Source organism: Diorhabda sublineata, chromosome 3 (genome assembly GCF_026230105.1).
Source record: "Diorhabda sublineata isolate icDioSubl1.1 chromosome 3, icDioSubl1.1, whole genome shotgun sequence".
Taxonomy (NCBI): domain Eukaryota; kingdom Metazoa; phylum Arthropoda; class Insecta; order Coleoptera; family Chrysomelidae; genus Diorhabda; species Diorhabda sublineata.
In genome coordinates, this window is record NC_079476.1 from 11,618,634 (window position 1) to 11,634,534 (window position 15,901).

A 15,901-nucleotide genomic window follows, 5' to 3' on the forward strand; every position below is an offset into this window, starting at 1 on the left:
ATAATGTATCAGATCCCCAATCATATTTTCTACTACATTACTATGAACGTGCCCTCCTCATTCAGAGCACATTCTATTCACTTTACATTGTAAATTGATTGTTTAGCATATTTTTTGGTTCCCAGTTTATAAAGATTGGAGGTTATTACTTCAGTAATAGTAGCAAGTATAATTTCCAATTGCCATGAGCTCGAATTATATCTGGAACTCGGAACCTCACAATGTCTCCAATTGCAGCTATGATGTATTTAGCAATTTTTCAATTTTTTTGTTTTTTTTTTGTCCTTAATGATTTGAGTTGAGTTCCTGAATAGGCGACAAAAAAATTGATCCCATTTTTTTCCATTGAGGGTAACTTGAATGATCTGGCATATCTAGATTTATTGGAAAATAGTATTATACCTAAGATGCCTTGGATTTCCAAATCTAAGTTTACCAAAGTGGACTAACTTCAATATATTTTCCGAGTTTTTGAATACTTATGTATTCATCGTCTAGGAAATAATTAATTAAAATTTTTGGTGATTTTTAATGCTTGTAAAAATTTTAAACACATAGAATTCAAAATTATTAAATTTTAATTATAATTAATTAATATTAAAATTGATGTTGATAGAAATTTTGATTAATTAATCAAAATTTCCTTGCCACGTTCCCAATAAATAAATATATATATATATATATATATATATATATATATATATATATATATATATACATATATATATATATATATATATATATTATATATATATATATATATATATATATATATATATATATATATATATATATATATATATATATTTGGAGATTCAGTATCTTTTAATTTACTCATTTTTTTTTAATACAATTAATTAATCGTCGCGATTACAACAAGATCAATTATTAAAAATAAATAAATAAACTCTTACAAGGTTAACTTAATTTAGAATACAAACAATCTTAATAATATCTTGCGACAGACCGAGACTTAGGAAATTAGGAAATTCGCGATCACAAGGACGTCCGTTCGATCTCATTCTCAAAGCAAGACTGTCTTTTTCAAAACTATTCTCGAATAGTCTGCCTGCTGCACCTTTCTCTTTTCCTTATTAATTTTATGATAACCCCATCGTCCTGGGATCCCGACTACGTTGACAACCATGTGCCTACCTAGGCGTAAGCCTACCGCAATAAAACCTTATTTTACAGAATATTAAAGTAACCTTATACAGTAAATAGTAAAGTAACATAAGTAAACATTTAAAGTAACCGTACATTTCTTAAAATTATTAAAAAAAGAAATATCCTAAAGAATATTCTCTCATCGCTTCGTCAGAAAATATTCCACTGTACTAATATATATATATATATATATATATATATATATATATATATATATATATCTTCTTTATCGTTGATACGTTGATATCAAAGTTCATTGAAGGTTAAATATCAATTAATATCAATACGTAAATAGGATTACAACATAAAAACTTTCATAATGTATTTTTGAAATAGTCTCAAATAGGTTCATTGAAAATTGGACTGTATAATAGTATAGTAGTATAAATAGATAGAAAAATGATATTTCGTTAACTTTAATACTATTAGAATTACCCATATAGTGGAAAAGGTGAAATGGAAATAAATAAACTACATTTCTCAAAACTTTTATTCTACCTTAATGATGACGAACTAAATATTTCCACAAAATGGCCAAAAGGATATTCAATCTTCGCAAGTATCATACGTTAATTTATTCAATTTCATTATTATTTAATAATCATTAACTACGAGAATATTTCAAAATGAAAGCATTCCTCATTTTGCCGTGCTAATGTTATAAATGGAAAAGTAACTAAACATTTCTTCTCTTTGTTACTTTTAATAATAAAATATAATCTCTTTCACATTTCAAGCACTGGACCAGCTCCGTCTCCAAATTATGTTCTTGAGAATCTTGAGTAATCTCACCGCCCCACTTTTTTATTAGTAGATATCTATAATAACATATCAATTTATTTCTAGTTTCTCAAGCAAATTACAAAATCGGTGTCTTTACTTCTTGGTTATATATAAAAATATCGAAATAATAACTGCTTTTTGGTGTATACTGCTAGTTTAGCATACATTAAGCACTAAACACTTTATTTATATTTACTCAAATTATATATGTTCTCCTGCTCATTCCATTATAATTCAATTGACAAGAATATTCTTAAAAACGTTATTAATGGTGCAATAAAAACTGTTCTTTTTCCATCTGTGCATACTTTATTCTGTTACATTTTCACATGCTAATTGAGAGCTACATGGCAGGTTGGAATGGATTCATTAATCATTACTTAACATTCACTAGTTCCAAATAAATTGTATTTAAAACATAATACATTATTAACTCCATATGAAACAATTCAATGTTTTATATTTCCATTGTTTCTAAAGTCTTCACTATAACAATAAAACATTAGATGAATAACATTTTTCATAACACTATACACTTATCAACAGGATTCATATAGGTTCCGGATTTGCAATTAAAATCTTTAGCAAAGTGTCTAGAATTCCTGAAAGAGCCTAAAATTCGAAATGCTGGATTTAAATGCCTCCGAATTAATGTAGTAGCATTTGTATTGCCACTACACATGGTGCCTGCGTAACTTAACCAAAATAGCTGGTTTGAATTATATTTAAGCCCAGGTAGTTGATTGATACTTTCGGCTTTCTGTTTTCTGAATGCTTCATAGGATATATCGACAGAAGCGTAATCAGCAAAATTTTCGTCAAACAGTTTGTTGCATGTCTGGAACAAGAGAAAATAATAATTTAAAAACAAAAATGAAAGTTAGTAATATTATTCATCTGACATGACTAGAAGTATGAAGTAAAAAGACAATATTGTTGTAAAAAAAAATAATAATAAAAACTCATAAATTATGTCATCGGAGTATTTACAAATAGTTTCACTAGATTTCGGAATATGAAAGTTCTAAAGAAGGTTTAGTCATACAATGAGAGAAAAAGCAGTAAGTCTGGAATATCTTCTCAAATACCAGTAATATAAAAATAGTAGTTAAAAAATAATTATGTTTTAAACCTTGATTTAATTCGAATGTTAAACTTACTTCATTTATCGAACCCTTTAGATCAAATTGTGAACATTCTTCCAAAAGACACTCTGTATTTTTCGAAAATGACTGATAGGTTTCGTTGGACCATTTCCGTATTTCTTTTTCAGTCGTATGCATAAAAGTATCCACTATTCCAAAAGCATGAGTAAACTCGTGTGCTATTATGGTTCCCAAAACGCTGTAATTCCGGAAATTCAACCCTTTATGAGAATCAAATACTCCCCCAATTATTGCAGCTGGGATATCTAAAATCAAAATATCCAAATTAGATTGCAAAAAGGAGAAATGGCTAAAAACAGTTTCTGCAGATTGCCACGTTTTGCTCCTCTATGCAAAGTATTTTATTCTATAAACTTACTCTATAAATGATTATTCATTAGTAGGATCAAAGCTGATGAGTACTTTTTGACAGTTGCTCTAATTTCTACAGTACTAAATAATAAAAAGATAATTTGAATCTGTTCGAGATATTTTCTAAAGTATTAATTTAGTACTATAACCCGTTAGAAGAAAAGATAGTACAACATGTCGAACAGTATTAACTTTACCAAACATTGTCCTCTTATAAGGGCATTTTGAAAGCTGCAACCCAAGTTCAGGTAGATCACTTATCAGCTGATTGCGTATCCTAACCCAGAACGAAATTTAGATCACGGTTTCCGAACGTCGCTTTCAATTACGCTCTTTATGTGAATTAATAGTAGACAACCATATAAGGAAAATAAATACATGTTCAAAAACCTATAGGCAAATAAAACAATCCATTAACTAATCGCTAGAAAGGATTATACGACCAGTTACCGAACAACAATAAGCGTGTCCGGGTTCGTTTCCGAACATTCAAACATTAACCCGATCATAGTTTTCGAGAACTCCTATAGTCTTGTAGTTCTTGATGCCTAATAATATACTAGATGAAATTAACCCTAATATAGTATTGAAGCTACAAAAATTCGTATAGAGGTAAAAATTGGCATCAATGTTCAGAATACCGTACTTTTTTCCTAAGTGAATTGAATTAAAAAACATGTCATATACATTTTTGATTTGATCTAATTTTATGATAAATCATAATAAAAACGATGATTTCCATCCCTTAATTCTAATGTCATTTATATGCGTTTATATAAAAAATTGACGATTTAGGTACCGTTAGCAGTTTCTCAAATAATATTTACTTACATATAAGATTTTCTTTCGGTAGATACTTAGCTTCGATAGTTACAATGTCGCGATATAATTCGCCTTGTTGATAACTGATTTTCTGCCTCGTCAAATTGAGATTATATTTGTCACGACTTATGTCCACTGCTCTTACTATATCCAATGTATTATTAAAACCAAGAATATTGATCTAGATATGAAAAAAATATACCATGTTAAAGTGATATCACATTTTATATATTTGGTGTTTTCGTAAGATAAAAGAATCAGAAAGATGAACAAGAGAGAGTAATTATGTTTTCATTTACTTCTTGAAACCACATTCATACATTTTTTTATAAAAATTATAAACGCCAGTCGAAAGCAGTGACATATTGAACGAAACTGTAAAAGAATATAGATTATCAGTGTCATCAATCTTATTAAAAAAACTTTGAATTTCTTACAATCACAAACAATATTCCAAACTTAGTTTATTTACCTGTTCCCTTACTTACCTCATCAACACCTAAAAGGTTATCAAATTTTTTTTCATCGAAAACCTCATCTGGTGCACCAATGAACACTTTAATATTACGCAATTTATCTAGGGCATAGGTCTTGTGATTCTGATTCATCCATTTAGACTCATTGATGTGATCTTGCAATATATGTTTAATGTTGTTCACAATTTCATTAATAGATTCTCTTTCCGCTGAATATTTTCTGGCATAAGCTGCTTCAGAAACGTAAGCGAATCTGGAACGAGTTAATTGTGTTTGAAAAAATTATAGGAAATGCGGTATAAATATATTGCTCATTAGCTTAGAGTGTGCAAAATATGTAAAACTTTTTTGGACATACAGAAGAGTACTTATAAACGCGCCTTAAAATCAATCACTGTAAACCTAGAGGCGCCGAAAATAATAGATACTTTACAACACATAGAGACCTCCTCGTTTACAAAAAGCTATCCACAGCGAAACACTCTATGTCTAGTATTAGAAATTTTTTAAAAATCTGGGAGACATTTTTAATCCAGTGAAAACTTGAAAATTCATTAAAGAAAAATATCCTCAATGATCATTTTACTAGTCACACAAGTACAAATTATGAGTTACCGTATCAAACTTACTATGAGTGATTAAGAGTAGTATAAAAGATAGTTTTATTCAACAGCAGAAGTTACAAGTTACAAGTGAAGATAATAAAGATAATCCACGGCATCATTTATAGATAATAAGAACTACCTGAAACTTTCCCAACATCAACACATCAGTCCTCATTGAAGTTTTTGACAGAAAAGCCATTCCTACGAAGCCTTGCTCACCATATAGTCTATATATCTCACTTTCTAATAATCATGACATGATGACGAAGTGATTCTAAACTGACAACCAACTTATGATGATTAACACAGGCACTTAGAATTGTGAAAGCAATGTTGGAATTATTGTGTAGATTTATATTGTGAAACTTCATACTAAAATTTTATATAAAACTTTTAACTGTATTTTAATTATCTTACTCCGTATACTGTATTATATATGTCCAAAATACTTACACTGTTTGTATAATATCCGAACAGAAATCTGATCTGCGGCTAGGTTGGCTGTTGTTAATCACATTTTCGTATGCTTCGAATTCTCTTCTAATATCTCTCGACAGGAATGGATACAAAAACTGGGTGATTTTCCAAAATATATAATTTGCTTTGGTGCTAGAACATATATAATTAAAATTTTATCGATAATATGTAATCATACTCATGATCGTCTCTAGGTTTCGGAATTTTGTATTGTAATTCACCTCACAAATAAACCGAACGAGTGCGATGCTAATGATACAACCCATTACAAAAACTGATTAAGATCAACAATAGAAACATATCTAGTCACATAATCAAGATTATTAGATTAGTATGAAAGTTTCCATACAATTAAGATAAACATGATAGCTATGTTGATGTTTCTGGTTTCTGATTTAGGCACCTATTCATTATATCTAGAACTTGCTTACTGAACCAAGCAGAGAGGAGGATGAGGAACAGGAAGAGGATGATAAAATAATTGAAATAAAGATGAAATAAACATACAGCTGATATAGCATAGAGGAACCAAACTTTAAGGAAGAATAATTAAGAAAATATGGTTAGAGGAAAGAATATCAAAAGAATTGGAAATCAGACAAATTTAAGTCAGTCAGTGGTGGACAAATAATCACTTACGCTATTTATACCTCGAGATTATGATCAAAAGTTGAGGATATGAGTACTTGCATTTAAGAAAAAATTATTAATTAATTAGAGCCTTCCATACTAATAGAAAATTTCTTCAATTTCTTATTTCTTAGACCTTTTGATATGTTTATATTTCTAAATGTTCTTGATTTTAGGTCTTTTCTGTTTCAAAATTAGTTTTTTTTTAATAAGTTTTAAAAGATTGATACAAAATTGACGTTTCGACTAATTTTAAGTCTTTATCAAAATATGATACTTACACTGGCAATTTGCGTATCTATATTGATTAAAAGATTCCCTTCATCATGAATATAAATACGCAAATAGTCAGTGACAATATCATATTTTGATTAAGATTTAAAATTAGTCAATTTTTTATCAATCTTTTAAAACATATTAAAAATACTAATTTTGAAACAGAAGAGACCTAAAATCAAGAACATTTAGAAACAAAAAAAGATGATTGGAACACTAATGATGTACTCACCTGAAATAATGACCCTAACAAGAAATGATGAAGAAAAATTAAGAAAAGAAACGGAAAGATAAATAACCAAAACAATAATGGGATCAGTGAAAATTAGTGAAGGGGAATAGAATAAGAACGAACCGTGAAATAACTGACGAACTCAACGGCGAAGACATTGTGAAAAAAAATCAAAGCTCAGTGACTCAGTTGTTGGGGCATGTATAAAGAGAAGGAATAAAATATATGGCATTCAATATGATGCAATGGGATTATGGTGGTAGAAAAAGATGCGGCGGACCTAGGCAAAATGGATAAAAGAGGTGGAGGATGACTTGAGCAGAGTAGGAGTTAAAAACTGCGAGGAAAAGACAGCAAATAGGAAGTTGTGGCGGAAAATAAGCGAATAGGTGTACACATGCACTATGGTGACTGATCCACTCCAACAAAAGGATCTAGAGAGCATGTTTGCAGCGCAATACTCATTCAATATTTTCAAAACTTTCGGTGAAATCAGTGTTTTGCATTAGAATATGAAAATATAACTTATTTTATCAAAATGTTCTGATGCCCATTATTTTCCAAACATTTATAAAGTCTACTCTTAAACTCCTCTATAAAATTTTGGAAAATTCTTAACTATTATTCTTTTTTTCAAATCATCCACATCTTCAGACCGTACTTAATAAATAATCGCATATGGATTACTTGTTTCAAGTAGATGCAAAGGATCTAAATCGATGCATCAGCAAAGAAATTATTCCATCATTGTTTAATTGGGGGAAAGTAATGTTGTGGAGCTCCACCTTATTGGTAGTGCATCCGTGTTTAGTCTTATATTCACCAAATAAAGATTGAACCAATTACTATACTGAAAATATAGTCTTTATATTGATGTATGTATTTGAAATTCAATCTTAGAATACCTTCGCCTATTCTCATTCCAATGAATACCTGATTTGTTCGTAATTGATTATTGACAAATTGATGACTGAATTGATAAGAGAAATTTACTAGATCGCATAATACAATACCTGATACTAGTTTGTTCCAGTAGTCGTATAAGTTTTGAAAAATACAAAGAAGATACTTCTATTGAAGCATTGGTTTCAATGACAACATTTGTGAATAAAGAAGCCCAAGGAATATTAGGAAATTCTCTTTTTAAGTCACTCACCGTCTTGTTTGTAATGTGGGCTGTAGATTCTGAAATAATCTAAAAATCATAAAATTGTCAAAAGTACCATTACAAAAAATAAAGTTGTGAGTTTTCAATATAATTTGCATAATATTTAATTCATTAGCTGTTGACAAATATTCTTTTGATTAGAAACATTGAAATAGGTTGTATCATCGATAGTAATTATTTAAGTAATACTGTAGAACTATTCAAGTAGAAGTATGCAAACTAGTAAATTACCTGAGCTAAAGAATTCTCAAATTCAACGATTTTTCTGGATGCATCAGCAATTTCATCTAAGGCTCTATTAGATCCCAGCCTTTTCACAATATTCTGTATAAGGACTTGATAGTTGGTTTTGTGAATGTGCTTGATAAAATTCGTATTAGTTGGAGGCAAAATCTACAAAGTACTCAGAAACATTTCAGATACTCCGAAGAAGTATAGGTTTGTTCGATGTTTTTGACAATAAAGTCATTTTTCGTAAATCCATTTGGGAACAACTACAGAAGTTAACATGGAACCAAATATTTGATTATTATATATATATATATATATATATATATATATATATATATATATATACACATATATATATATATATATATATATAATAATTTTTTTCGCGTCAGAAAATTTAGTATTTATAAGTATATTAAATTAATAGGTTTTAGTTTAGCTACAGTTTCTTAAGACATTACCTTGGTTATCCAAACGGCAGTGTAAACAATGTATTCAGTATGAATTTCGCTATCAGTTCCAGAAATTTTAACTTAGGTATAATTATTCGTATAGTGCAAACCTTTTTCTAATCGCTATTAATAATATCATACAAACAAATAATATAATAGAGGCTGCTGGCCCAAATATACAATGATTAAAGATTTAGGTGATATTTTTAGATGAAAAAATAGAGAAACTTTGCTTTAATATTTACAAAACTTTGAACAACCGTCTAATTCAATATGATTATAATTTTTTTCCAAAAAAATTTGAATATTCAGTTTCTTTGGTGTCGTCTCATTTACCGTGTATTGAGGGTAACGAGATTAACAAATCACAAGAAATTTACGTAAAAGGCTAGATATGTACAATTTTAACATTTCATTGATATAAACACTGGTAGACATCAAGCTCTAAATTAGCAGAGGTGAACAGTTTAGTGCTTTCTTGGGAATACGAATATATTCCAGAATTAACTAGACTAAGATTGGGTATACATGTCATAGGTCAATAGACAAGTTGGAATTTTAGCTAATTTCCCAGGATAATAGGCAGTTGGCTGATGGCGCGCCACGCATGCCTATTTTCCCGGAGTATTAGCTAAATGCCGGACAATAGAATATTCGTCGAAAAATGACCAAGCGTTTGTCTATTCTCCTGGTACTTTAGCTAAAATTCGGATAACAGACTATTGGGTTTACAGAATAAGATTAAAAAAATATAGGATAAAAGAAGTCTTATTTATTTATTTTTTGCATGTCAATCAATCATTTATTGCAACACTTGGAGGCTTGGTGACATTGTGATTTACATTTTATTTTATTTTTAAAACAAAAACACCGGTTTGTTCCACATTGTTTACCTAACCTAACCTAACCTAACCTTTTTCATAGATTTTCTATTATCCGAATTTTAGTTAAAGTTCCAGTGGAATAGACAAACACTTGGTCATTTTTCGTCGAATAATCTATTGTCTACTGTTTACTTGTCTATTGACCTACGATATACACACAGTTATTTACAAGAGTTTTTTCTTAAGTGAAGCTTAGTGTTGGATTATACAGAAATATAAAATCACAATATAGCAAAATACTACATAAAATGCTTTCTCATAAATCTGACTAGATTTTTTGAATAATTTAATATGCATGTGAAATTTGATATCTACATCCAAAACTGATATATTAAACTACTGGAAAGTTCATCGGAATATACGGGACTTTTTTTAATATTGAAATTGGGTTCGATATTAACAAAACTCATTATTTACTAGTATTGTTGAAACTTTTGAGCTATTCTAATTTAGTAATCTATTTTTAATGGTTAAGACTTCAAATGTGCAGCTAGTAAAAATTATGAATGAGTGGGTAATTACATCAAGGGTAATTGTGTAAATTTATTCGCTATTCTCTTAACAAACAAAAACCAAACTAAATGGTTAATTTGTACTGTTTACATGAATGAATCTACATTCATGTCGGTTAAACTAACATTTGTGATAAAAATAAAACTACTTTAACAATTTTACGATAATTTCTACATGTGTTTGTGAAGGTCATCGATACTATTAACATATTAATATTTTCAATAATCATACATGAAATGAGGAAAATGTAGTAGGAGAGATGAAGGCATAAACATAGTATAAACATGATATATGGAATAATTCATAAAATTAAGTGAGTTATATCAAAAACTCGTCATCAAAATTAAAGATATGCTTTTATAGTAAAATATCAAAATGAGAAAAAATTATGTTTTTACTAGAACTGTACTCTTCTACGTAATAGTTGGTAATCCAATAACGATGCACACAATTGCAGATATTCTGATGATTTAGATCTGTTTAATACCTTATTCTCTGAAAGAATAGAGAATGGAAAATTTAATATATACAGAGGATCTTTTGTCAGCGGACCTATATCAAATTGATTTGCTGGAGAAGTCAACCTTGATATGTACAATACGTAGCAGTTATTGATATTTGCACAAGATGTCAGATTGAAAACAAGACTGCTTAAGACTTTTCAACGTGTACATATAATTTATGCACAAGTGAATCAAAATTATTAGTTGGCCATATCAGTGGGGGTAGGCAGATGAATATTTCAAATGGACTTGGACTGGAAAATAAAAAAATCCATGTTTCGTCAATTGAGCTATTAGTTCATTTGTAGGTAAAATAATATGATTGGTGCACTCGAAGAAGATATGGCTTAGGTCAGCAATTTTATTGTTACAAGTACAATTTGGAGAGCTTACTAAGACAAGTCTGTGAAGATACGCCGGGAAGCGACCATGATTCAATTTTATTCTAGATATTGTGCTAGAGTAATATTTACTTATGTTGGGGAATTCAAGGTGCGATATTTTTTTGGCAGTTCAGGGTGAATAAGGAAGTATTGATTTTTAGATTTATTAGCGATATCATCATATATTTTGACCAATCATATATTTTGATTTAATATGATTTCTGTAATTACTAATGAGATCAGAGTACTGTGGGGGATACTATGTAACTGCTCCCGTGATAGATTTCCTGGCTTCAAAATCTGCTTTTTCATTACCTATGATCCCTACATGAGCCTTAGTCCAGATAAATGTTATATTTATATTTGAAGAACTAATGAAATATGTGAGTTTTTTAAGTTGAAAATTACATTGTTTTTGAAGTGGAAATAGGAGTGTTAATAATTTTGGTACCAGCAGATATAAAAGAGTATAAAATTTTGTTGGTAGGTTTATTAAATGTTTTCTCAGAATTTTACTAACCTAACCAATGGAAAGGTACGCCACACTATAATTTTTATTTTCTCCTACGACCAATTGAAAAATGTATCTTTATTGATTGATTGTATAATTATCACATAAAATTTTGTAGGATATTTATTGCTCTTAAAAAAGTTCTCCAATGTTTCTATTTGCTTTGTTTAAATATGCCTAGTAACCGATTCTTGAGTACCACAAATAGAAAATAAAACTATTGCATTTTCTGACCCATCCTAATATTCAGTCTTTTCAATTCCTGTCATAAATACATTTCCAATAATATTCAATTAAAAAACAAAATGAATGTTATGATCTCATTTAACCAAAATCTCTTAAAATGATTAGCACGGACCAGGACGGAATCGATAGTTTCATGAAATAAACAATTTATGCCAAATTCGCGAGCTATTTTTTACCTTTCTCTTTTAGAAAGAAATATACCTATTTCCGTTTGCACAATGCCGAAAAATAAGATGATTTGTGGCAAGAAGTCGAAACCAAACCTCACAATACATTTCAAAAGATCATAGACACGTGCATATAAACAAACAAAATGTTAGTAAGATTTATATTTTATACTTACTCTAAGCAGATGCTCGGTGTCTGTTAACGAACGCTGATAAGTATCAATCTCGAAAAACCAATTGTAGAACAATCCCATCTCCGCACATTGCTTGGTAATTTTTTCCAAGTTATAAGAGTTAATCCATTCCAAGGATAATATGGGCCACCCTCCAAGCTGTTCATACATTTTCTTGATACTCTGATTATCATCTTCCTCTATTGCTAGAGTATCCATACAAGTTTTGTAATATTTTTTTTGCATTTTAATCGACTTAGCATCGTCTGCCTTGATAGCTCCGAGAGTAAATAATTCTAATTCATGCAGTACTCTCTTTTGCGATTCGGCCAGAGTCGAGGTCGCTTCTTGATATCCACCACAAGCAAATTCATAGAAATTATCACAGGGATTGATGGAATTGTTTATTATATCCAAGAAGTATTCTGAAGAATTGACACAGTCCTCACTGAGACATATGTTGTCTGGAAAATATAAATTGATGAATTATTCGATAAATTTCTAAACATTTATTAGCATAACTTTTTTATAGTAATTCTGATTATTTTTGTATATTCTAGATACGAAGAAGTTCTCCTTAGGATAGAATCTTGTGTTAAAAAATGAATCTGATAAATATTGAACATTTGAATTATCATAAATCCTTCTGTCACCAGTGGAAAACGATATTTATTAGATTTTGATGAAAATATATTTTTTATATTAGCTCAAATCATTACCTATGCTAACATGCAGTAAAAGTTATGTATTTATATATTTTTTTAATTATATTATTGTTTCTTATTAGATGAAAAGCTTTATAATTAGCATTTCTAAATTTTTTTAAGATTACATCTCAAAAAAACACATGGTGAATAATAAAGTTCACGGAACAAACTACAGGTTTGAAAGAACTAATTTCGAACTTTTTTAACCTTATCTAATTAACAACTATAATAGAAGGCGAAAGGACCTCCTTAAAAATACGAAGAGAAGCGTAGGAATTGCTGTCACTCAGTAAATCAGTAATCAAAGATTGTTTTAGAATTAAGTTATAAAAGTAGTTGAATTCATATACGGATATAGGATAGTGCACAACCTAATATACGCGAATAGTGACAAGTGATTAATGAGCAAAAACAAACCATTGAGAAAAACAATTTATAAACATCGTTTTACAGTTCTTTGGAATTAAAACTATGAATTAACAGAAAAAACACCAGAAAATCTCTAAAAACGATGCAAAGATATATAAACGGGTTGAAAAAATGAAGAAGTTTCTAACGGTGCCTAATTTTTATTTTTTATCCATAATATAAAAATAAATAGCTGAATGTGTTGCTAAGCGCAAATCTCGAAAACAGCTGAACCGATTTCGCTATTTCTTTTTTTATAATAGTCCTTGAAGTACGAGGATGGTTAAGTCTAAAAACAATTCTTTTCTATCTTCAACAATATAATCAAGAGTTGTAGAGAGGTTCAGGGAAGTAAGTATCGATAAATATCAATGTCAATATTTGTAAATATTCATACGATGATAACATAGTCAGAGATGAATTGTCTGTGGTAAAATTTCACTTGAAATGTGCACGTCTATTTGAAGTGCATTTATAATAGGCTAAATCTAAAAGCCACAAATATCTATAAAATTAAAAAAGTGTTGTCTCGTGATTCATTTATACTCGACATGTCTCTGCTCTGTTTGTTTACGTTCCAGGTAATCAAACAAAAAATACAGTATATCATAAAGTAGTATGGTAAAAATAAAACTTATTTAGAATAAGTAAGAATAAAATGAAATATAATAAGTAGGTATCATAATTGATATTGTAATTTTCATTGAAAATTTTTAGATGTTTTATCATTTTTATTTTTCGACATAATGTTGCTTTATTAACTTAATTTTCTCTTACTAGCAGACTCAGCGACCCGAATAGCAAAATAAGTATTAAAAAAACTAAAGAGTCGACTGTTAGACGGAAAGAAGTTCGCCGGGTCAGCTAGTAATACCAATATATATGTCATATTCTTCCAAATTCCCAATTTACAATGAGGTCCTAAAAACCTATTTTCATATAATATCGCATCAGTAATGCATCAGTAATATTGATAAACTTTCTATTTTGGTACATTGGTTGAATTATTTAGAATTCAGAGAATTTTCTAACAGCAAATCTAGAAATTACTGTTTAATATGAAAAATATGGTTTTATCCACGAATATAATTCATAAGCTTTAAACTCATGAAAATTTGTATTCTATACATGAGACAATTCTCATATTGTAACTAATATGTGGTGAAATTATCATCAAAATATTTTGATAGAGAAAAGTCAATATATATATATATATATATATATATATATATATATATATATATATATATATATATAGATATATACATGTATATGTATGAGCGGTTTCTTATTGGGAACGTGGCAAAATTATATATATAACATTATATATATATATATATATATATATATATATATATATATATTGTATTCATCCGTTTTCGCAATAGTTAGATGATGATGAGGTAGATGATAAATTAATACCGAAATCACATATACCCAGAAATAAGTTGATTTCTTACCCCTGTATATTTTTCTTAACTTCAACACCACAATCACCCCTGATAACACTATTACTAAAGTAACTATCAAAACAACATAAAACGTGTTTCTTTTTTCTTTCCATCGTCTTTTTGGCAATTTTTCGTCCATGTCCTGAATTAAACTGAGTCGTAAAGAAAATATATTTTTCTCACAGTAGAAATCTTAAACTTTCCCGGTTACGTCACGAAATATACACACTAGAAGTATACATCTTAAAATAAAAGTAACACGAGAATTATTGTGGTAATTTCAATTTAACTTACGAAGGTCACGGAAGGTGGTTACGTAAACTCAATGTTTCCTTTATGAAAACCATGAAGAAATTTCAATTACCCCAGTTTGGAGTATTTAGTTTAAATAATGTAGCCTACGCTCAGTAGTGTATTCCATCACTTACCCATTTCCTTCACACGGTTTTTCATAATAAAATAGGGAAAAATCGTTTCTTCACAACTCCAGGTTGTTTGAGAGTCTCTACCGTACATTAAATAGAACACATAAGGAAGAAATTTGGAATGTTGAGTAATCCATGAATAGGCAAGAAGTTACAGTTGATGATTGTTAATAATTAACAATGGAATAAATATTACAAGAGGTGAAGACACCTAACAATGTACCCAGTACATTTCCAATTCTCTCTTATTTGCATATCGAGTGCTTTTTATTTTGCTCCAAATTTCAGAAGCAGTCAAAAGAAAACAAAAATGAAGAATGAAGTTTTTATAGGACAAAACGAAGTAACCCACTTCTGCTTACCGACAATACTTTTCAGAATAAAAATTCCTCAAAAACCGAATAAAAAGTAAACCTTTTCTTTACAGGGTGTTTCGGGACTCGATGCAAATAATTCGGGAGTGAGTACATGACATGAAAATAATGCTGAGACACGAAAAAAATGTTATCACACGACAACTCGTTTATGACTTATATGCCTTTAAAGCTGCGAAATCAAAACTTATATTTAAATATATTTTCTAAATTATACATTCGAACATTATGAATTTTTAATGGATGATTACGTATGTCCATGTAGTGTATTTTTTTTGATAAGTTGAGGCGTTGTAAGAAACAAAGATAAAGTGAAAACG

General features: G+C 29.2%; 2 protein-coding genes across 7 annotated transcripts in view; one reads left to right on the plus strand and one right to left on the minus strand.

The window, feature by feature from the left end:
• Nucleotides 1-15,901, plus strand: part of LOC130440964 (protein prickle-like) — a 332,550-nt gene that overhangs the window by 265,931 nt on the left and 50,718 nt on the right. The window contains exon 1 of one of the 4 annotated variants that reach the window (XM_056774381.1): nucleotides 13,289-13,682. The exons of the other annotated variants lie outside the window; for them this stretch is intronic. The gene's annotated coding sequence lies outside the window, so the exon portion shown is untranslated. Of the gene's footprint in view, nucleotides 1-13,288; nucleotides 13,683-15,901 lie in introns of those variants that run through there. 4 annotated transcript variants of the gene reach the window in all.
• LOC130440967 (neprilysin-2-like) overlaps nucleotides 1,644-15,901 on the minus strand; it is a 55,458-nt gene continuing 41,200 nt past the window's right edge. Inside the window, exons 2-10 of one of the 3 annotated variants that reach the window (XM_056774386.1) lie at nucleotides 14,792-15,024; nucleotides 12,220-12,680; nucleotides 8,385-8,546; nucleotides 7,999-8,180; nucleotides 5,824-5,979; nucleotides 4,778-5,018; nucleotides 4,299-4,470; nucleotides 3,111-3,361; nucleotides 1,644-2,788 (exon numbers count right to left, since the gene is read on the minus strand). In XM_056774386.1, coding sequence (XP_056630364.1) covers nucleotides 2,471-2,788; nucleotides 3,111-3,361; nucleotides 4,299-4,470; nucleotides 4,778-5,018; nucleotides 5,824-5,979; nucleotides 7,999-8,180; nucleotides 8,385-8,546; nucleotides 12,220-12,680; nucleotides 14,792-14,921 — 2,073 coding nt within the window. In that variant the 5' untranslated portion in view covers nucleotides 14,922-15,024 and the 3' untranslated portion in view covers nucleotides 1,644-2,470. The remainder of the gene's footprint in view (nucleotides 2,789-3,110; nucleotides 3,362-4,298; nucleotides 4,471-4,777; nucleotides 5,019-5,823; nucleotides 5,980-7,998; nucleotides 8,181-8,384; nucleotides 8,547-12,219; nucleotides 12,681-14,791; nucleotides 15,025-15,901) is intronic. The other 2 variants (XM_056774387.1, XM_056774388.1) reach the window with 2 other exon arrangements.